This window comes from Schistocerca serialis, chromosome 3, assembly GCF_023864345.2.
Source record: "Schistocerca serialis cubense isolate TAMUIC-IGC-003099 chromosome 3, iqSchSeri2.2, whole genome shotgun sequence".
Taxonomy (NCBI): Eukaryota; Metazoa; Arthropoda; class Insecta; order Orthoptera; family Acrididae; genus Schistocerca; species Schistocerca serialis.
In genome coordinates, this window is record NC_064640.1 from 126,220,547 (window position 1) to 126,244,753 (window position 24,207).

Below are 24,207 nucleotides of genomic sequence, written 5' to 3' on the forward strand. Positions count from 1 at the left end.
TGGAGAAACCTAGATCCTCAGCGGATGCCAAAATCTCCACCCCATCCTCAGCCACAGAGCTTGTAGGTAGTGGTGGTGTGGGTGCCACCATAATTTCCATGGTCTTAGGGGTTTTCTTTTTGGATTTCTCTCGCTGCTCTTTGGGTTTCTCTCTCTGGGAGGACTTCACTGGCTCAGTTTCCGGGACTGAGGACGAGCGTGAAGCCCTATGACCAGCTGCTTTTGGGCTCTTCAGCCACTGGCGGGTGTCGTCTTTCCCACTAGAAGAAACCTGGGAAGGGAGTGACCCAAGGGACCCCTTCCTAGTGAGAGAAGCCAAAGAAGACTTATGCTTCTCCAGCTTAGAAGGGGGGACGGACGTCCCCGATGGTTGGGAGGGTGTTGATCCCAAAGTAAGTGGTGCAGGAGCAACAGGGAGGAAAATGCCCCCCCCCCCCACCATCAAGGGGGCAGGTGTAGTCTTCTGGCTCTGAGAGGTGACCTGGGTTGGCAGAGCTGATGGTGTCAGAACTGTTGTAGCAGCGGCATAAGACGATGTCATACACACAGGATGCAGGCGTTCAAATTTTCTCTTAGCCTCAGTGTAGGTCAGTTTGTCCAGGGTCTTGTACTCCATGATTTTCCTTTCTTTCTGGAGAATCCTGCAGTCAGGTGAGCATGGTGAATGGTGCTCTCTGCAGTTGACATAGATAGGAGACAGGGCACATTGAGTATTGGGATGTTATGGGCATCCGCAATATCGACATGTGACGCTGGAACTACAGCGGGAAGACATATGGCTGAACTTCCAGCACTTAAAGCGCTGCATTGGGGGACTTTACATCACAGCAGTAGACCATCACCTTGACCTTCCTGGGCAATGTATCACCCTCAAAGGCAAAGATAAAGGCACCGGTGGCAACCCGATTATCCTTCAGACCCCGGTGGACACGCCGGACAAAATGTACACCTCACCACTGTAAAATGGCGTGCAGCTCATCGGCGGACTGCAAAAGAAGGTCTCTGTGAAATATGATACCCTGGACCATATTTAAGCTCTTATGGGGCGTGATAGTTACAGAAACATCCCCCAGCTTGTCACAAGCGAGTAACTCCCGTGACTGGGCAGAGGATGCTGTTTTGATCAAGACTGACCGAGATCTCATTTTGGATAAGCCCTCCACCTTCCCAAACTTGTCCTCTAACTGCTCAACAAAAAACTGAGGCTTCATCATCATGAAAGATTCCCCATCAGCTTTTGAACATACAAGGTACCAGGGCAAATAAGATCCGCTGCCATTCTTAGCCTAATGTTCCGCCCATGGTGTGGCCAAGGAGGGGGAATGATTTGGGGTTGTACTTCTCTGCGTTGAATTGAGCTCGTGATCGCATAGAGACTGCTGGTGTTTTACCATCAGCAAAAGATCATGGACTACGCTTCATAGTGTGACATCCGCCCTGATGTCACCCAATCCGACGAGGGCCTCCTCACGGGCTCACGGGGGCAACCCAGCCGCAGCAAAGGTCACCTGGCAGGATGGCGATTGCCAGGAATCCCGATGCCCCAGGTGGATGGGCATCTACACCTTGATGTACATGGGGAGTTAACGGTGAAGGCATCAGCAGAGCAATCCCTGTGTGGTCAGGGGGCTACAACCAACAGGATACATGGCGGCCCCACCACAACGGACTGGCTACCGTGCTAGGTATCAGGTGCAAAGAAGTCCGTGGTCATCGTTGATGCAGAAATCTACACTGTCTAGTGCATGGTGGAAAATGCACCCAGGAAGGTGTCCTCACCCAAAAGATGGAGAATGGGCAGCACTGCAATGCGACAATGAGAAAGTAGGGTAAAGATCTCAATGAACGATGGACACAATGCACCTTGTAAGGCGCCCTTCCCCAATTGGCTCGCTCTTCGGGAAAATTTTGAAGAATGGAGGTCAAACCCTACAGGGGACCATCACATAAAAGCCAAAACGTGCACAACTCCTTTTAGTCACCTCGTATGACAGGCAGGTATACCTTGGGCCTATTCTAAGTCCTGGACCCACAGTGGGGGAGGTGGGGGTGCTAATAAAATTAAAAATTAAAGTGCAATAGGATATGGAATCTACTATGACTGTTATCCTACCCATTTTTAACTGGCTCATTCCATCCCTAATAAACACATATTTTTTTATGGTTAATTTCCACTTTTCCTATCCTCTTCTGAGAAATTAAACACTATTTTGAATTGACCTTTCTATCATAATTTCTAAAACTCCAAACAGCTCCACTTTTTATAACATTTAAAATTAGTTTGAACCACTAACATATTTACGTTTGCATCTGCCCCCCCACCCTCACCGTCACCCTCACCACCACCACCACCACCATTCCAATATCAGATGGTTTTCTACCCTGGCAGACATTTATGGTTCATTTTTGAGCTTGGCCTCAGAAATTCCACAATTACTCCACACACGTATTTGGAAATATAACACAAATTTCAGAACTATTTTGGTCATCAAATTACCTCTGTTAAAATGTTGCAATGTTTAGCATTTTACCACCTTTTTAGACAAGCTTCTATACTCAGGGCGTCAATTATACACCGTGTCCAAACTTTAGGTTCAAACTTTAACAGACCATAGACGATCTTACACTGAGAGATCTAGTTTTTTATTAATATGATGAGGTTACAGAAACATAAACTCATAGCAGCTGTTCAAAGAGACTATTACTAGTCACAGTGCATGCATTACACACAGTTTATTGACAGAACTTAATTCTGCGTGCAAAAGTGTTTGTACCATTTCTTGCACATTTTGTTTCTGAAATGTCCCACTGTATTCTTCTAAGTGTGTTACCACAAAAGATTTGATGGGTACTTATTGACACATCTTCTCACACACCATGTCCTGTGACCTGAATGATCCGATTTCTCGTATGTTTCTCTCCTTGATGATAGATTTCTTTCAATTAGGATGACAACAGTTGCAAAAATTCTCTCTGGATTCATATGGCTTTTGAATACTAAAACCTTTTGCATCATACATTAAACATATGTCTGCCATTTGCTGTTGCACACAATGCTTCATCTTTGACAGCCAGTCATGAGCTTAAAACAGTGGTAAACTTCACTATGAGCACATCACAAATAACTGTGTACGATTTTCAAAGTCGCACCACTAATTTTGAAGTGGCAGACGGTTGTTTTTTTTTTAACATCAGCAGTCTACAAATCCATACCTCTCATGCATTAACCATTCGAGACATAGTATCATCTGAAATATTCGTTTCCAACCAGTAGACCATTATTTCAAATAATCAATGTTGGCTCTTCTACCACCTGTATACATTCACCCCAAAAGTTTTGGAACACACTGTAGCTCTATTAACTGTTTAATTCTTTCTAGCTTTATTTACACCATCTTCACAAGTCTCAACTTCTTCTGCCTTGTACTGTCCACTGCATCCTTCTGTACTCAATTTTTAATACAGACAAAGTACATTAAAAACAAAACATGGTGAAAGAGGAATCACTGATTTATTACATAAAACAAAGTATAATTTTTTAAGTCCATGGTTTCAAAATCCATTAGATTCTCTGAACACTGCTTGAAGACTCTAAATGAGTGAAGTTGAGTTCTTCTACCTGACACTACCTTTTATTCAATGCATTTAGTTCCTTCTATGCTGTGGCTGACATTCAACTAAAAAGAATTACTAAATGTCCAACCAAACTGTAAACATTGTGGAACAAAGAAAATCTTTACATATTCTAAGACGAGTTTTGAAATTGTGAAAAAGCTCTACACGGAAAAATTTGTTAATAACTTCTTACCAAGAATGTGCCTACAAAGGGCATATGGTGATGATGACTTCCGAAAATCAAGAAATACATGCTCTGCAGTATGCCTCTGCTCACTGGAAACCACATTTGGCGATGCCTGTGAAGAGCAATAAAACTGAGTTCAACACAAATGTTAACATGAAAACCACTACAAAGAATAAAACAATAACTTTGATGTTATTTTATTGGTGATGGATCTATGTGATAAGATTCTTTTTAGGCTAATGTTCATCAACAGATGTCTACATTATTACTCACATTGCTCCTCTACATAACTCTGAGCACTTTCTGCGTCTGTGATGATATACACATATTATAAAAAACTGTCGCAGTAATTTTACTATCGAAAAATAAGTAATGACTTGTGTTATCCATACACAGGAGTAATTAAAAACATTCTTTCTCTCTTAAAATGTAAGTATCCACATGAAGAGCCTGTTCAAATTTTTTTGTAATTATCTCACATGCCAAACAGGTTTACTAGATAAATGGAAGAGGTGTGGAATCAGCAAATTACCTGAAGCATTTGATACTCCTTCGTCAACTCATACCCAAACTGTCATCTTTCAACATAACATATGCTTCGAGCTATGCTAACAAGGGAAATTCCCCATCACACCCCTCTCAGATTTAGTGGTAAGAGGGTCCAGTGGACAGCCTATTAACATAGATCAAGCATGAAAACAGGAAAGAAGGTGTACTGGACTGTAGAAAAAAAGCAAAATAGAAACAGCGAATGGTCTAAGAACAAGAAGTGTAATATAGAGGAGTTGGGAAGAGAAACGGCGTTGTGGTTTAGGTGGTTATGGTGTTGGACTGCCAAGTGGTCAATCCATGTTAAAACCTCTGTCATGGCTTCCCCCTCCCCTCCTCTCCCCCCCCCCCCCCCACACTGCTTTTCGCCTTATTCAAATTTGTGTCTGTGTCATGGTGCAACATCCGCTTATCCGCTTGTGATGGCAAGGTATAAGGTAGGGACTATAATGATAATTGATTCCGCACAATTACTCTATTAGCAGTCGAAAGGAAGTGGCTTTCGAACGGGAACCACAAACATTTGATGACATGGCGACAAGTCAACTGAATCCTCCACCTGAAAATGTGTCCGGTGTGTCACACATGGCATTAGTGGCAGTATGTGTGTCATATGATAGGAATTTCTTATCGACGCACCTAATCTGTATGACTGGTAAGTGAGTGAGATATGCCTCGTTGCCTGATATAGATGTTCATATGACTGTGAATGTAATCACTCCCTAGGAAATGATGAAAACATAATAGTTTGCACACAAGCTGCTAAAAATGAATGCAACAGTTTCACATATGCGATTGCAGTCTTTCTCGGTGTATTCCAATGATGAATTCTTCTCGGGTTATCAGCCGAGCGGTCACAACATTTCAATGGTCAACAATTTCACAAACACACAGTTTCTCTGTGCTCTGTCAAAACATATATTTATAATGTTTTTGGAGTCGCATTCTGTTTTGGAAGTCTTGATTCTTAAATTCCTTTGTTGTAACATAGTTCACACTTATTTATTTGTTATTTTCATTTCTGCGCTATGTCTATGTGGTATGTCACCTGCTCTCACTATTCATCACAATTACTTGCGATAGTAATGCAGTCTTACCATATGACTAATATTCTATAACCAATGTACGAGGCGTTTGAAAAAGAATTTGTAGGCGTACAACTTACGTCTTTTACAAACAGCATCGTACACAATACTTTTAGGCACTCCTAATTGCAGACTACATCTGGCCAATGATTTCTTCAGGCTTCAAACACACGAAACATAGATCTGTACAACAACATCTTCAGAGGTTCTTGGTCTACCTGGTGATATTGCTTTTAAAACACTACCAGTTTCCTTGAAAGACTTTAGCCAACGATAAATAGTTCTTGCTGTAGGTGGTTCACCGCCATACTGACATCTAAAATTATGTTGCACTATTATAACTGGCTCAGTTTTCACAAGCCAAATAACAAATTGTGTTTTCTGTTGTGGAGTCCACATTGTTGCTGAGTTGCTCTGCACTGCACGCATGTCTGGTCTGAACTGAGGGAACAGAGGAAAAAAACAGCACTGATCTGTCTCAAGGTCAAGCAGAGCTGCCAACTGGTTGGTTTGGGGGATTAAAGGGACCAGACTGCTACGGTCATCGGTCCCTTTGTCCAAGTACTAAAAAAACACCCACAGAGAATAAAAAACGAGTAACAGAATAGAGCACAGACGACACGGAACGAGAGAAACTGAGACAAAGACCAGACAAAACGAACTAAAAGCACACAGAGTGTGACGGTGGTTGGCCGACCAGAGAAATAAAAAAGGAAAAGCCAACCACTTGAAACACATTAAAAAATCAGTTTAAAACCGGAGGCCAAAGGCCAGAATCAACACAAAACAATAAGATAAAAACAGAAACACTCAGATTAAAGAATAAAAACCCCCTGCCCGAATAAAACGTAAAACTAAGTCAGCCATAGCCGGGTCATCTGTTAAAAGGGCAGGGAGCAAGTCAGGCAGTGCGAACGACTGCCTGAGCGCAGCTAAAAACGGACACTCCAATAAAACATGAACCACGGATAAAACGGAGCCGCAGCGACATAGAGGCGCATCCTCACGGCGCAATAAGTGGCCGTGCGTAAGCCGAGTGTGCCCAATGCGCAGCCGGCAGAGGACAACACACTCCTTGCGAGAGACCCGCAAGGAGGAACGCCACACACCGGTAGCCCCCTTGATGGCCCGAAGTTTGTTGCGTGAAGGCTGGGCGCGCCATTCAGTGTCCCAAAGGTCCAGAATTTTGCGGCGTAGGAACGCTCGCAAATCTGTCTCCGGGAGGCCAACGTCCAGAGATGGTGCACTAGTCGCCTCTTTCGCCAGCCGGTCAACATTCTCGTTGCCGGGGATCCCAACATGGCCTGGGGTCCACACGAAGACCGCAGAGCGGCCGCAACGCGCAAGAGTATGCAGGGACTCATGGATAGCCATCACCAGACGGGAACGAGGAAAACACTGGTCGAGTGCTCGTAAACTGCTCAGGGAATCGCTACAGATAACGAAGGACTCACCTGAGCAGGAGCGGATATACTCTAGGGCTCGAAAGATGGCGACCAGCTCAGCAGTGTAAACGCTGCAGCCAGCCGGCAAGGAACGTTGTTCGGAATGGTCCCCTAGAGTGAGCGCATACCCGACTCGACTAGCAACCATCGAGCCGTCGGTGTAAACAATGCCAGAGCCCTGATACGTGGCCAGGATGGAATAAAAGCGGCGGCGGAAGGCCTCTGGAGGAACTGAGTCCTTCGAGCCCTGTGCCAAGTCTAGCCGAAGGCAAGGGCGAGGAGCGCACCACGGGGGTGTACGCAGAGGTGCCCGGAAAGGAGGTGGAACAGGGACAAGCCCAAGCCCGGAGAGAAGCTCCTTGACGCGTATAGCGATCGGACAACCCGACCGGGGCCGACGTTCCGGCAGACGGACGACTGACTGCGGGAACAGGAGACGATAGTTAGGATGCCCGGGCGAGCTTAGAACATGGGCAGCATAAGCGGCCAGCAAACGTTGGCGCCAGAACCGCAGTGGAGGGACACCTGCCTCCACGAGTAAGCTGTCCACAGGGCTGGTGCGGAAAGCACCAGTGGCAAGGCGTATCCCGCTGTGGAGAATTGGGTCCAGCACCCGCAACGCAGACGGGGATGCGGAGCCATATGCCAGGCACCCAAAATCCAGACGGGACTGGATTAACGCCTGGTAGAGCCGTAACAGGGTAGAGCGGTCGGCTCCCCAGCGGGTGTGGCTCAAACATCGCAGTGCATTGAGATGCCGCCAACACGTCTGTTTGAGCTGCCGGATATGAGGCAGCCAAGTCAACCGGGCATCGAAAACCACCCCCAAAAACCTGTGTGATTCCACCACCGAAAGAAGTTCGCCGTTAAGAGAAAGCTGCGGCTCCGGGTGGACAGTACGTCGCCGGCAGAAATGCATAACGCAGGTCTTGGCTGCCGAAAACTGAAACCCATGCGCTACAGCCCAAGACTGCGCCCTACGGATAGCGCCCTGTAGCTGACGTTCAACAGCTGCAATGCCGGGAGAGCTGTAATAAAGGCAGAAGTCGTCAACATACAGAGAAGCGGAGACAGAGTTTCCCACGGCTGCAGCAAGACCGTTAATGGCTATTAAAAACAGACAGACACTTAAAACGGAACCCTGTGGCACACCGTTCTCCTGGACGTGGGAGGAACTATACGAGGCCGCGACTTGCACGCGGAAGGTACGACACGACAGAAAATTGCGGATAAAAATCGGCAGAGGACCCCGAAGACCCCATCCATGAAGCGTAGAAAGAATGTGATGACGCCACGTCGTATCGTACGCCTTCCGCATGTGGAAAAAGACAGCGACCAGGTGCTGACGGCGGGAAAAGGCAGTACGGATGGCCGACTCCAGGCTCACCAGATTGTCGGCGGTGGAGCGGCCTTTACGGAACCCACCCTGAGATGGAGCCAGAAGGCCCCGAGACTCCAGTACCCAATTCAAGCGCCGGCTCACCATCCGTTCAAGCAACTTGCAAAGAACGTTGGTGAGGCTAATGGGACGGTAGCTGTCCACCTCCAGAGGGTTCTTTCCAGGTTTCAAAACGGGGATGACAATGCCTTCCCGCCATTGCGACGGAAACTCCCCCTCGACCCAAAGACGGTTGTAAAGATCGAGAAGGCGCCGCTGGCAGTCCACTGAAAGGTGTTTCAGCATCTGACAGTGGATGCCATCTGGCCCAGGAGCGGTATCAGGGCAAGCAGCGAGGGCACTGCGAAATTCCCACTCACTGAATGGAGCATTGTAAGATTCCAGGTGGTTGGTGCGAAACGAAAGGCTCCGACGTTCCATCCGCTCTTTAATGGAGCGGAAGGCCTGGGGGTAATTCGCAGAAGCGGAACTCAGAGCAAAATGCTCTGCTAAGCGATTTGCAATGACGTCGGAGTCGGTACAAACTGCTCCATTCAGTGAGAGCGCAGGGACGCTGACAGGTGGCCGATAGCCATAGACACGTCGAATCTTGGCCCAGACCTGCGATGGAGTGACATGGAGGCCAATCGTGGACACATACCGCTCCCAGCACTCCTTCTTGCCTTGGCGGATGAGGAGGCGGGCCCGCGCACGCAGCCGTTTGAAGGCGATAAGGTGGTCGAGGGAGGGATGTCGCTTGTGACGCTGGAGCGCCCGCCGGCGATCTTTAATCGCTTCAGCGATCTCAGGCGACCACCAAGGCACAGCCTTCCGCTGAGGGGACCCACAGGAATGGGGAATGGCAGATTCGGCGGCAGTAACGATGCCGGTGGTGACCGATTGAACCACCGCATCAATGTCATCGGTAGAGAGCGGCTCAAAAGCGGCAGTGGAGGAGAACAAGTCCCAGTCAGCCTTATTCATAGCCCATCTGCTAGGGCGCCCAGAAGAGTGGCGCTGTGGTAGTGACAAAATGATCGGAAAATGGTCACTACCACACAGGTCCTCATGCACACTCCATTGGACAGACGGTAAGAGGCTATGGCTACAGATTGAAAGGTCAATGGCGGAGTAGGTGCCATGCGCCACACTGAAGTGTGTGAAGGCACCATCATTTAACAGCGAGAGATCGAGCGGCGACAATAAATGCTCAACGATGGCACCTCGACCTGTTGCCACTGACCCACCCAACAGAGGGTTATGGGCGTTGAAGTCGCCCAATAGCAAGAAAGGTGGCGGCAATTGGGCGACCAGTGCAGCCAGGACATGCTGCGAGACATCACCATCCGGCGGAAGGTAAAGACTGCAGACGGTAACAGCCTGTGGCGTCCACACGCGTACAGCGACAGCCTCTAAAGGCGTCTGGAGAGGGACAGACTCGCTGTGCAGAGTGTGAAGGACATATATGCGGACGCCACCAGACACCCTTTCATAAGCTGCTCGGTTCTTATAATAACCCCGATAGCCACGAAGGACGGGGGTTCGCATTGCTGGAAACCAAGTTTCCTGGAGAGCAATGCAGAAGAAAGGGTGAAGGCTGATAAGGTGGCGGAGCTCAGCTAGATGGTGGAAGAAACCGCTGCAGTTCCACTGGAGGATGGTGTTGTCCATGGCTGGGAAAGGCGGGACGGGACTGGGAAGGCAGATTACGCCACTGGGTCACCTGCTGCCTCCGATGGAGCATCCGTGCAAATGCCATCCATTGCGTCCGCGGGACCGGCAAGAGCGAGGTCCTCAGCGGACGCCAGAATCTCCACCTCGTCCTCAGAGGCAGAGCTTGTAGGAAGCGGCGGGATCGGTGCCACCGCATTACCGTTGGTCTTGGGGACTTTCTTCCTTTTCTGCTTGTCACGCTGTGCCTTCGGCGCTTCAGGCTGCATGGGCTTCACTGGGTCAGTCTCAGGGACAGACGACGACCGCGAGGCCCGACGACCAGGGACTGGCGGTTGTTTCAACCACTTGCGGGCGTCCGCTTTTCCACTGGTCAGAACTTGCGAAGGGAGGTCCCCAAGGGATCCCTTCCTGGCGAGAGCAGCCGAAGAAGTCTTACGCTTCTCCGGCTGGGAAGGGGGAGCTGATGTCCCCGAAGGTTGGGAGGGTGTTGCTCCTGAAGAAGATGGAGCAGGAGCAACAGTGTGTGAAGTGCCCCCCACAAGCAAGGGGGCCGGTGGATGCTGACCGATCTTAGAGCCGATTCGTGATGACGGGAGAACCGTCGTTGCAGCAGCGGCGTAGGTTGACGGCATTGCCACAGGATGGAGCCTCTCATATTTCCGTCTAGCCTCGGGGTAGGTCAGCCGGTCCAAGGTCTTATATTCCATTATCTTCCATTCTTTCTGCAATATCCTACAGTCCGGCGAGCAGGGGGAATGGTGTTCTCCGCAGTTAACACAGATAGGAGGCGGGGCACATGGAGTATCGGGATGCGAAGGACGTCCGCAATCCCGACACGTCATGCTGGAAGTACAGCGAGATGACATGTGCCCGAACTTCCAGCATTTAAAACACCGCATCGGAGGAGGGATATATGGTTTCACATCACAACGGTAAACCATCACCTTAACCTTTTCGGGTAAGACATCACCCTCAAAGGCCAAGATGAAGGCACCGGTGGCGACCTGATTATCCCTCGGACCCCGATGGACGCGCCGGACGAAGTGAACACCTCGTCGTTCGAGGTTGGCGCGTAATTCATCGTCGGACTGCAGAAGAAGATCCCGGTGGAATATAATACCCTGGACCATGTTCAGACTCTTACGCGGCGTGATGCTAACGGAAACATCCCCCAACTTGTCACAATTGAGCAACCTCCGTGACTGGGCAGAGGATGCCGTTTTTATCAACACCGATCCAGACCGCATCTTGGACAAGCCCTCCACCTCACCGAACTTGTCCTCTAAATGCTCTACAAAGAACTGAGGCTTCACGGATAGAAAAGATTCCCCATCAGCTCTGGTACAGACAAGATATCTGGGCGAATACGTCTCAGTGTCACGCAATGCCTGTCGTTCCTCCCATGGTGTGGCGAGGGAGGGGAACGATTTGGGGTCATAAACGTTACCTTTAAAATGGGCTCTCGAACGCTTAGAGACTGCTGACGGCTGGCCGCCAGCGACAGATGATGTACCACGCTTCATTGCGGGTCATCCGCCCTGATGCCACCTACTCCGACCAAGGGCCCTCCCCACGGGCGCCACCCAGCCACAGCAAAGGCCACCTGGCAGGATGGCCATTGCCGGGAGTCCTGATGCCCCAGGGAGATGGGCATCTACTCCTTGGCATACGTGGGGAGTGAACGGCGCAGGCATCAGTAGAGCGATCCCTGTGTTGTCAGGGGGCTACAACCAAGAGGGTACATGGCGACCCCACCACAACGGACTGGCTACCGTGCTGGATCTTAGGTGCAAAAATGGCCAAGGTCGTCGTCACAGTTAAAAGAAACACTGCAGAGTGCAGCGTGGTAATCGCCCAAGAGATCGAAAACGAGCGGGACACCATTGCAACGACGAGAAAGACGGCTATAGGTCTAATTGCACGAAGGATACAGTGCACCATGTAAGGTGCCCTTCCCCAATTGGCTCGCTCTTCGGAATAATTTAGATAGATGGAGGTCAAACCCGAGAGGGGACCATCACATAAGGCCGAAACGTTTGAGACTCCTTTTAGTCGCCTCTTACGACAGGCAGGAATACCGCGGGCCTATTCTAACCCCCGAACCCGCAGGGGGAGAGCTGCCAACTGCAGAAGGGCCAAACTTGGGGAGTTGATGGATCAAACACAACAAACTAGAATAGTGTATGTCACTTTGTACAGATTCTAGGACACATTAAAACTAGGGACTTCTTTTTCAAATATACTGTATAGTATGACAACTGCCAAGACTACAGAAGGAGAACAAGAATTTCAATGACCAGAAGAACACTTCATAATGTTGTGAATAAATGAATAAATAAATGGCACAGGAGAGTTTTGAACACAACACACCTGCTTGGCAGTCCAACACTATGACCACTTACCCATGACGCCGTTGCTGTTGGCGGATGCTTTTTAATTGCACTTCTTGTTATTGGACCATTCACTGTTTCTATTTTGCTTTTTTTTCCACAGTTCAGTACATGTTCTTCCTGTTTGCAGGCCTGATCTATGTTCATTTTTTGATGGGCTATCTACTGGGCCCTCTTACCACTAAATCTGAGGGGGATGTAATGGGGAGTTTCCCTTTTACATGTAGTGGAGAACACATTGGAAAGACAAAAGAATGGTTCAACAAGGCATCCCAGAAGGCTGCAGAAAAGAGAAAGAAGTTGAGGGAGCAGTGACTTCTGACAGGAAGAATAAGCAGACAAAGGAACATTTTTTCTTCATCAGAAGAGAGATGAAGTGAATCCTTAGAACAGGAAAGAGAACATATCCAACCAATTTGTTAGATTAACTTGAGGCAGAGAACCACATCAAGAATTCAAGACAATTTTTCCAATGCATCAAAAATCGGAAATAGGGACTTCATAGCCCAACTTTTAGCATTACAGATAAGAATGGTAACTTGATAAATGACACAGAAAGAATTGTAGAAAGATGGAAAGAATTCTGAGAACTCTTTAGTCAACCAGATCCAGACAAGATGTTACCTGCAGACCCCATAAGGAAATTAAAGATGAAGAAGAATGGGAAGGAACTGAAGATGACGTGAAGATTGCGAGCAAAAGATTGAGAAACAACAAAGTTCCAGAGGAGAACAGAATAACAGGAGAATTAATCAAAGAGAGGCAAGGCGTTGCACTTGGAGATATATAAACTGATCCAGTTGATATGGAAGAATGAGACATTGCCAAAAGAATGGAAATTGGCCATAATATGTCTAACATACAAGGAGGGAAGTAAATGGGAAGATGGCAACTATAGAGGTATCAGCTTGCTGAATGTGACCTACAAGGTACTATCATTATCCTCAGAGAATTACAACCTTTGATAGAGAACAACATACAGGGATACAAAGCTAGCTTTTGACCAAACCAATTTACAACAGATCACATTCTCACTCTAAGAAAATTGTTTGAAAAATACTGGAACTATGATAAAGATATTTACAGTCTGTAACTTTCAACGTCCATATGACAGCACCCACAGAAATAGCCTACACAATGCACTGCATGACTTCAGAATCCCTGACAAGATAGTGAGAATCATGCAAACCTGTATGGATAGGGAAAGGGTAGCAGTGCGTTTCCATGGGAACACATCAGAAACATTTGAGACTGAGACAGGTTTCAGGGAAGGGGATGCTCTTTCATGTGTTATATTCAATGTCATCTTACAGAAAGTAATAAGGGAATGCAGGCAACAGGAGTGGGCTAGAGTACAAAGGGACAGTAGTTTCAGTTGTCTTGCATATGCCGAAATATAGTACTACTAAGAGAATCAAACCACGAGTCAAAATAAAAGTACCAGAAAATGGAGAAATATGCACAGAAGGTTGGCCTAAATGTGCAAATAGATCCCATGAAGTTCAAGAGAGTTCACTAGCTAAGATACTTCATATCTTGGTTCACAAGTGGCAACAGCATATAAATGAACATCGAGGAAAGAATAACAGTGGGCAATAAATGCACTTATTCCGCTCAGGGAGAAGCTCAACTCCAAATAAATATCAGAGAACACTAAGATGAGAATATATAAAACTGTGATAAGACCAACAGCCATGTATGGTTCAGAAATCTGGAGCAAGACTAAACAAGAAAAGGAAAACTATTAATAGTTGAAAGAAGAGTAATGAGGTTTCAGATATGGCTACCAATCTTAGATATAAGAGTACGGGGGGTCGGAGGGGGGGGGGGGGGGGGGGGGGGAGAACAAGGAAATCTACCTCTTGATGCGTCAACCAACAATCCTACAGACACTGGAGAGTAAAAAAATCCAATAGTTAGGCCATCTAGCCCATACATCAGAAGAAAGACAGGTGAAAAAGGCACTTCAGGGGAAACCAAATACCAGACACCCCACAGGACGACTGAGGCAACACTTTGGGAAAGGATATGGCAGTCCTGAGGATGACAACATTTGGAGGAACCAAGTACAAAACAGAAAGGAATGGAGGCAGTTTGTGGAAGCAGCGAGTGGTCTGCAGGGCCTGCGATCGCTGTATATGTATATGTATGTACCAAATCAGGTGTACTTTAAAATTATTTTCTTGTTTCAGACCTCTCTCTTCCATGCACACTTCTTCAGGTTGTATTATTGTTGTTTTTGAAAGCCTTTCTTGATTACTGAACCAGACAATACTTTCTACACCCAGATCACTTTCCTAAGTCCCTTCTTCAACTAGACTGGAGAAAGTCATGTATGAAACATGTTTCATGGCTAACCCAGCTAAGAATCAAACACAGACTAGACGTATTGCCACTTGTGCCAAATGCTGTGTGTGAATCACCCCATGGGAGCAAGTAAATGGTAAATTATGTTATCAAAGCACATTAGAGATAAATCTGGTTATAAACTTGATGAACAATTTAAGCAGGTGAAAACTATAACAAAATAGTATGTGTGGATTTTATTACAGCATTAACTGAAGTCAACATTTCAAGAACATCTTATGTCAACTAATGAAACTGGATAGATAAAAAATCTACTCACCGGGCAGCAGCAGGAGAACACACGTACAAAAGGTATTACATTTTGCAAGTTTTCAGAGCCAGTGGCTCCTTTTGGCAGAACAGGTGAAAGGAAAGGAAGACGGGGCAAGGAAAATGACTGGTGAGGTTTCGGAAAACAGGCAGAGTTCGGAAAAGTTGCCCAGAACCTCGGGTCAGAGGAGACTTACGGGATGGGATGAGAGGGAAATATTGATTGCTGGGGACCGCACTGGATGAGATTTGAAAATCTGAGAGCTTAAAGGTTGAAGATTTAATATGCAAGACAGAGGTTACTGCTAAAACATTGTACACAAGTCAGTAAGAGTGAAAAATGCTAAGTGCAGTGTATGCGAAAATAGACAATCAGAAAATGAAAGATGTAGAAAACTGGACTTAACTTATGTTAATTTTTTCAGTCTCGGTATTTCTTCGTAATATCTATTCCTTTCTTTACTGCCTTTCAGTTTTTTACGTCTTTCATTTTCTGATCTGTCTATTTTTCGCCATCCACCCCCCATTTCTAACCACATTCAATGCACTTAGCTTTTCTCTCTTATCAAGTCATGTAGGATGTTTCAGCAGTAATCTCTGTCTTACACACTGCACTATATTCCACCTTTAAGCTCTCAGGTTTTCAAATCTCATCTGGTGCAATCCCCTACAATCAGTCTATCCTTCTCAACCCATCCGGTAACTCTCCCCTTTTCCTAAACCGCACCAGTCCTTTTCCTTCATCCCTCCTGCTCCCTCTTAAACCCTTCTGCCAGAAGACAAAGCCACTGGCTTCAAAAGCATGCAAACTGTAGAATCTTTTATATGTGTGCCATCACTTGGTGTGTAGATTTCTTATCTATCCAATCACATGATATTTTCAAAATCTGATTATTTTTACTGATATATTAGCCCATTTGGTTAACTAATTTCATTCAATGAGTATTGAAATTGCCGATTACATTGATCCATTACTGAATCAAAGGAAAAAAGAAGTTCATACTTATCAGCAAGAACACAATTCTGAAGAAAAGTGGACAAGAAGTTATCATGCCATAAAACAAGTATGTGTTGTTTACATATACAAATGTGTGATGATGGATGACGATGACCAGAGTTAAATTTGGAGATGTGGAAACTAACAGTGACTCTCAAAACGACAATACAGGCAACTATGGGTCCTTCTACGTAGAGTGAGCAACAAGAACATGCACTCAATGACATTTGAGCCATATTGGTGTCATGCTTCATAATGCACTGTTAGCATAAGGGGTCAAAGGAAGAAAAGAATTTTGTAGAAACTTTAAAAACATTTTTACTTGAGAGAGAATTTTACCATTAGGTGAATATATTTTCTTACATTAATACAAATCAATTGTGAAATTGCTTAAATCTTTCTAAACTGATACCACGAGTGTAGTTTACTGCGCATGTGTTACACATGAAAGTTTGCCATTGATGTATTGTTTTCTCTTAAGTTCAGTAGCATAAGCACCACCACAATGCACTAAGTCTGAAATAAGAAGACTAATGAAATGTTACAAATCAAGTAGCTAACATTGGCATCAGTGTGTGTGTTCCCAGAATGAAAATTCCTTCTGGAAACAATCACCTGGCCTGTGGCTACATTTCTTTCTGCAAGGTATGCAGGAGAACCTCTTTGAAGTTTGGTGGTAGGAGGTACTGGCAAAAGTGGTAGCTGTAACAGCAGATTCTGAGTTGTGCTTGGATAACTTTACTTGCTTGGGATAAGTAAAGGTTGCAGGTTCATGTCCCAGTCCAACAGACATCTAATCTGCCAGGAAACTTCAAATCAGTATGTGTGTGTTTCTATTTGGAAATGTAATATAACAAAGATTCCATGTTTTACTAACATAACTGTTTATAGCCCCTGCACAAAGTATAAACTATTTGTACTCTCTCTGACATTATTTACTGTTTCTTTTCAAGCAAGGTAGCACAGTGTCAAGGCAGTGGACTTGCAATTATGATGAATGAGGATCACACCATAATCTGACCATCCATACTGGGGTTTTCTATAATTTCCCAAAATCATCAAGGTTGACTGACAGGATATTTCCATTTAAAAGGCCGAGGCTGACTTCTGGTCCCACTCCAGTCTAATCCAACACAAATTTCAATATATGCCTGTAAACATCCCTATAATGTATTTGATATGTCCTACACTATTAAGTTAAATGAACGAAGGGTAAATAAGTAAATTACCATTGCCAGTAATGAGTAAGGCAAACTGCAATATCCACATATTATGTGAATTGACTGACTGACTTACAAATACTGGGACATAATTAATTTAAATCTAAACATAGGGTAAACTATTAACATCATCCCCAAAATAAATACAGTGATATTTTATATAAAATAACTCCAATAACAACCAAGGAAATAACTCTTGACCACTGGATGTTTGAACCAAGTTGGAAAAATGGATTTATATACATCATTAGCAATCGATTGTCTCTGACAGTTATGGCAAAAACTATGCTGGAAACATTTTAAATCTAGCTTCATACAAGTATGAAACGGAAGGGAAGGTAATACCAGGTGTCCCCATTAGTGTAATATCACAAAAATGCAGTGACCAGTAGAAGCTGGCAAATAGACTTTGCAGTGACTTAGGCGGTGGCTAATTATATACAAAAAAGGAAGCCAACATAGAAATTCACACTATACTAAAAGCCTTGTCAGTCTTACAAAATACAAATGTGATTGTAGTTGGAGTAGCACTCAGGCATGACCAGGCTGAATGGTAATGTGTAAATCAAGAGATCAAATCCACAAACAGAAAACTGAAAAAAGTATTGAAAGGCTTTCACAATTTGTGTTTTACTACAAACATACATTTTTTTTACTCAAAACATTTTTTTATTTTTATATTTACTTATATATTTATTCCTTCTTACACTTACTACTTCATATCAAAAAAAATCTTCTACTGAATAGAAGGAGTTGTCATTCAGAAAGTCTTTTAATTTGTTTTTAAATGTTGGTTAGCTATCTGTCAGACTATTACTGCTATTCGGCAAATGACCAAAGATCTTTGTGGTAGCATAATTTACCCCTTTCTGTGTCAAAGTCAGATTTAACCCACAATAGTGAAGAGCATCCTTTTTTCTAGTGTTGTAGTTATGCACTTCGGTGTTATTTTTGAATTGGAATGGCTTATTAATAACAAATTTCATAAGTGAATATACGTGTTGCAAAGGTACTGTGAATATCCCAAGTCCTTTATGTAAATGTTTGCAAGGTGATCTTGGGTGGGCTCTACCTATTATTCTGATTACATGCTTTTCTGCAATGAATACTTTTTTCTCTTAATGATGAATTACCCCAAAATATGATGTCATATGAAAGCAGCAAATGAAAATTGGTGTAGTAGGCTAAATTACTGACATGTTCATCACCAAAATTTGCAACAACCTTAATAGCATAAGTAGCTGAAACTAACCGTTTCAGCAGATCATCAATGTGTTTCTTCCAATTCAATTTCTCATCAATGCACACACCCAAAAATTTTGATTATTCTGTCTTAGCAACAAACTTCTGTTCATAGTCTCTATCGAACAATGGTGTTATGTCATTTTCTATACAGAACTGTATTCACTGTGTTTTCTCAAAATTTAGTGAGAGTCCATTTGCAGAGAATTTCTGAATGACATTATTTACAGTTCCTCAGCTGATTCTTGTGTGTTGGGTGTGATTACTATACATGCATCATCAGCAAAAAGAACTAGCTTTGCATCCTCATGAATATAGGGTGGCAAGTCATATATACATTAAGAACAATAAAGGACTCAAGACTGAACCCTGTAAGACACCATTCTTGATGCCTCCCCAGTTATACCTCATCTGCTGATTTTTGCAGACTATTTGTACTGTTAATTTCAGCCGTCTGCATTCTTCCAGTTAAATGTGAATTAACCCATTTGTGCACTGTCCCACTCAATCCACAATACTTAAGCTTACCTAGAAGAATTTAACGATTCATGCAGTCAAAAGCCTTTGCGAGATAACAAAATATCCCAGTGGGTGATGTTTGATTATTCAATGCATTTAATATTTGGTAAGTGAAAGCATACATAGCATTTTCTGTTGAAAAGCCATTCTGAAAAGCAAATTGGCCTTTTGTTAGTACTTCATTTTTACAAATATGTGATGCTACTCTTGAGTACATTATTTTTCCAAGAATTTTGGATAATGCTTTCAGAAGTGAGATTGGGTGGTAGTTGTTAACATCAGACCTATCCCCTTTTTTATGCAATGGTTTAACAATAGCGTATTTCAGTCTGTCTGGAAAAATGCACTGTTTCAGTGAGCTACAACATATGTGGCTGAGTATCCTACTTATCTGTCGGGAATAAGTTTTAGTACTCTTTTGGAAATGCCATCAATTCCATGTGAGTTTTTACTTTTGAGTGAATTTATTATTTTCCTAATTTCAGTAGAAGAGGTGGGATTAACTTCAATTTTATCAAATTGCATAGGTATTGCTTCTTCTATATACTACCTTGCATTTTCTAATGAATAGTTGGAGCCTATTTTCTCTACAACACTTAAAAATGATTATTAAAAATGTTTTCTACTTCTGACTTTTTGTTAACAAACGATTCATTGACAATGATGGAAATAAAATATTCCTGTCCTCTCAGTTACCCTGTTTCCCTTTTAATAATATTCCAAATTGTTTTAATTTTATTACCAGATGTGCTAATCTCAGACATAATGCACATACCCCTGGACTTTTTTTAATAACTTTTCTGAATACAGTGAAGTAGTTTTTATAAATTTTCTCTGTTTCTGGATCATTACTCCTCCTAGCTACAAGATATGTTTCCCTTTTCTGTTTACAAGATATGTCTACCTCTTTACTAAGCCACAGCTTTTTAGATTATTTTTTACAATTATATTTCACTGTTTTCTTTGGGAAACTATTTTCAAATATACTCACAAAGGTATCATAAAATATGTTAAATTTTAAATCAGCATCAGGTTCCCTGTACACCTCATTCCAATCAAACTGTTCCAAGCTTTCCCTAATATTTTCAATTGTTAAATTGTTAATTAACTGCCCTACTTCAAAAAATTGCTCTGAGTACTATGGGACTTAACATCTGAGGTCATCGGACCCCTAGAACTTAGGACTACTTAATCCTAAGCAACCTAAAGACATCACACACATCCATGCATATGGTCGCACAGTTCCAGACTGAAGCGCCTACAACCGCTCGACCACACCGGCCGGCTTGCCCTACTTCAGAGGACTGTTTTGCATTACTGTATGGAGCTATGGTATATACTATACCTATCTGTGCATCATGATCAGACAGACCATTCTTAACAGGAAAAGTTTCTATTTGATTAAATTTCTCTTTCTCAGGAAAGCAGCACATTATCTATGTGCTGCTTTCCTATACCACATGAGTAGAAAAATCAACAAATGACATGAAATTGAAAGAACCAAGTAATACTTCAAGGTCAAGCTTTCTATCAGACTCTTCCAGAAAATCTACATTGAAATTCCCACTAACAATAATTTGCTCCCTTGTGTCAGGTAGCACAACAAATAATACAAGTTTTTCAAAAGAGCTGATAAATTCCCAACAGGGACATACAGACGGCTACAATTATAAAAGTGCCATTATTTAGTTTCTGCTCATACGCACATGCTGTAATATGTTTCTCTACACAAATTTTTTTTTTTTTTTTTTTTTTTTAAATTTTTCAGACCAGGACAGATTTTAATATATATGACAACTCTTCCTATCTCCATGGTGTGTCTACTAACATGTGCTGAAAGCTTATATCCACCAATATTTACCTCTTCCATATATGATGTTCAGACAGGCATAGTACATCTACCCCACCCACAGTTTCTAAATCTTCTAAACAATCAAGAAGCTCATCTTCTTTGTTTTTTAATCCCCTGATATTCTGATGCAATATACTATCATTATTTTTCACTGGGCTTTTATGAGAATCTAATGACATCTAAACATATACAATACCTGCCTCTCTGAGCTTCTCATTAAGCTCATTGGACACTGATCGTAGCCTAAGAAAAGAGGTACTCCCATGAGTTTCAGTACCCCGTCCCCCTTAAAGATTTTACTGTCATCCCAGCCCATTTACCCTTCCCTTTCCAACTGAGATGCAGCTCATGTCTTTTAAAGTCCCACCTATCATACCATCAACAGGAACCAAACCTATGCCTGACAAAGTAGCTGCACGAAGCAGGTGATCTAGATCCATATTGACCCTCCTGACAGAGCTATTCAATTGGGGCCTCTTCCTCAGCTGACTGGGGTAACAAAGCAAATCTGTTGTTTGTGCCAATGATGGCAACTGGTAAAGAACTAATGGCCACAAGGATTCATGAGTCACTGAAATCAAACAGGAAAGTGAACAAAACATCAATGGAACTGAAGTGGAAAGATACGGCAGTAAAACAGAATCCATAAAAGTAAATAATATATCTGCAGATAATAAAATTATGCAAGAAAAAAAATCATAAGCAAGAGATCAATGCAAAAGTTAAAAGGAGTACTGAATGAAAATAATCCAGCAGAAAGCATAGCAGAAAAGAAGACATCCTATAAGCAGACATACCAATTTGCAGAAAGAAGAACACGAATAACTCAAGCTCAGGAAGTGGGAATGCCAACAGGTGGTATATGGAAGTCAACCAGAAGAAAGATACACTGCCGAAGGCCCAGGATTTCTGGTGGGATAAGATTCTATTTCACAAGTGAAGCAGTTAATAAAGTGACCCAACAAACAGAAGAACATATGAACATATATGAGACTATCATAACACATACTGTCACAATGTACTAGGATTAAAGACATTAACGGAGTTTACAACTTCAAGTATAGAGAGAAACAGCTCCCAGAGAAATGTAGACAGAGACAAACTACTTATTTTTCTACAACATATGCTGCATTAGAGATAAGCATTTAGTATTAGAACATTTGTCTAACATTTAGCGTGTCAGTATTATAGGTGTATCTGAGCACTGGTTAACCCAAAATCAAGTAAATATATTTGTTTCTTAAGGATATGTCGTTGCAGCCATGATGTGTAGAAAACAGAGAAAGAATGGTGGGGGTTGGAATTTTTGTCAAAGAAAGAGTAAATTTTTCCATAATTGATTTACCTACATATTGCTCAGAACTGGATGGGGTGTTTAGTCATGTAAAATTAGAGAAAGAAAATGTAGTTGTAATTAAGTCAGTATAGGCCTCCAGACTGAGATGTAAATATGTTTATGAACAACATAAGTTATTATATAAAAAAAAAAATCTTGAAGATTGAGTCAAGAATTGCTGTCTGTAGTGATTTTAACATAGAAATGACAAACACGGGGGGAGATGGGGGTGCAAGTCACAAGGACATTTCTGAATATGTTAAGATCAGTGGACCTATATTGTACAAATAACTGTGCTACACAAAAGAAAATGCCTGCAAAGGCAATATTATTGTGAATTTCCGTAGGGAAGACACTACAGCCAGACTTGCAGGAGTAGGCCTGACAGATCATGAGCCTTTACTTCTAATACTATAAAAGGGGCAACCGATTAAAATTGAAGATCACAAAGTGATACTGGTAAGAGGACAAAAGGAAGAGTACATAAGAGCGTTTAAGAGACTAGGAAGTGCAAACTGCGACTTTGTATATAACTGTCAACAAGGGAAAAGGGCAGCTGATATGGCTTTTGATAACTTATTAAGGAAATAGATATTCTCGTTCACCGGTAATAAAAATTAGAACTCCAAGTATGGCGAAAAATAAAAGGCTGAAGTGGTTTTCTGAAGAAATAAGAGAAAACACGGTCATATTGTACCAGATGCATAAACGAGGCACAGAGAGAACAATTATAGGTCACGTTTTAAATGAAAAAAAATCTAAGCTCCTTCTGGAAACAAAACTAGCATTGAAAACTATATAGAAAAGGGTTCCCAATACATGCAAGGTACCATGGCAAATAATAAAAGAAGTGGTCACACCAAAATACATGCAAGCAGTTTTGCTCGATCCCGAGGAATTAAATCTCTACTTTTTAAACTCGGTTAACGAAATAGGGGAAAAAATAATACAGCAAGTTCATTTGCAGTTTATGGACACTATATCTTGGAAATTTTCTTGTAGTATAGTTTAGGTTATTGACACACGATTATTTAATTATTAGGAATGTATTATTACATCCTGTAGTATAATTCGATTTCGATGGCTATTTCGTTGTAAAATGACCAATGGTGAATAAAAATTACTGATTCTTGGAGGCCTATAACTAAAGTGTCAAGTATCTTCTCCCTATGTGGCCGTACTATGATATAAAATATTCCACCTTCGAAACATTTTATGTACTTGTTCTGTGCACAACAAGCGACCGTGGGACCAGAAATAATACAATCGTAATTCACTGCACTTCCATGAACAAAGAAACAATAATAGGCAAGATTCGTATAATGGTTTATAATAGAGAAAACGATTCTATACACTAACACTGCGATTATTATACGCAGATTGAATAATTGGAAACATTAAAACTGTATATTTGGAGGTCTGCGAAGTTTTATTACGACACATGGTTTTACCGCAGCCAAACTCACCAGGAGTACCCGTGATGCTTCCTCGAGTTGTACAACAATATTTTCACCCATTGTCGCGCACTGGATCCAGCGACGGGGAAAAAACGGAGAATGGATAAAAAGGAGATGACAGCCGCAAACGAATAAACGAAATTACATTCTCAAAAAGACGGATGTTGTTGTTTTCTTCCGCAAATTTTGATTTTTATCGAAAACACAACTGTGAGGCTTACTTAACAAATATTTCCGAATTCATTACAGAAATTCTCGGATCATCCACACGACAGGTAACAAGGCGTCCCCACTTAGTTGACCAAACACTTCTGCCAAAACAACGCCACAGCAACGAACTATTGTCAATCGAGAATCGATCACACCCAAGTCTCTCTTTGAGTTTCCAAACAATAGCGGTTGTCAAAAAGTGTTGAGCACCTGAAGTAAAAAGCAAACTTAAAAGATAAGAAAATATCAAACGTAAGTTCTTAATAATACTGTAAATTCACCTGAATTAATATTCGAAAATAAATAATTCCGCACATTAAAGGCATGTCACGTCTAACGCTGGCTTTCTAAGAGTCGATATTATTTCCTATACACAAGGACAAATACATCGGCTCTATGCCATACCAAGATAATAAGGTGATCTGGTGCCGACTG

General features: G+C 42.9%; 1 protein-coding gene across 1 annotated transcript in view; it reads right to left on the bottom strand.

Moving 5' to 3' along the window:
• The window catches only part of LOC126469818 (exportin-4-like), a 225,342-nt gene extending 201,461 nt beyond the window's left edge, over window positions 1-23,881 (bottom strand). Inside the window, exons 1-2 of the mRNA XM_050097100.1 lie at window positions 23,572-23,881; window positions 3,809-3,914 (exon numbers count right to left, since the gene is read on the bottom strand). Of these exons, the coding sequence (XP_049953057.1) occupies window positions 3,809-3,914; window positions 23,572-23,622 (157 nt within the window). The 5' untranslated portion in view covers window positions 23,623-23,881. The remainder of the gene's footprint in view (window positions 1-3,808; window positions 3,915-23,571) is intronic.
• Between the last annotated feature and the right edge of the window lie 326 nt (window positions 23,882-24,207).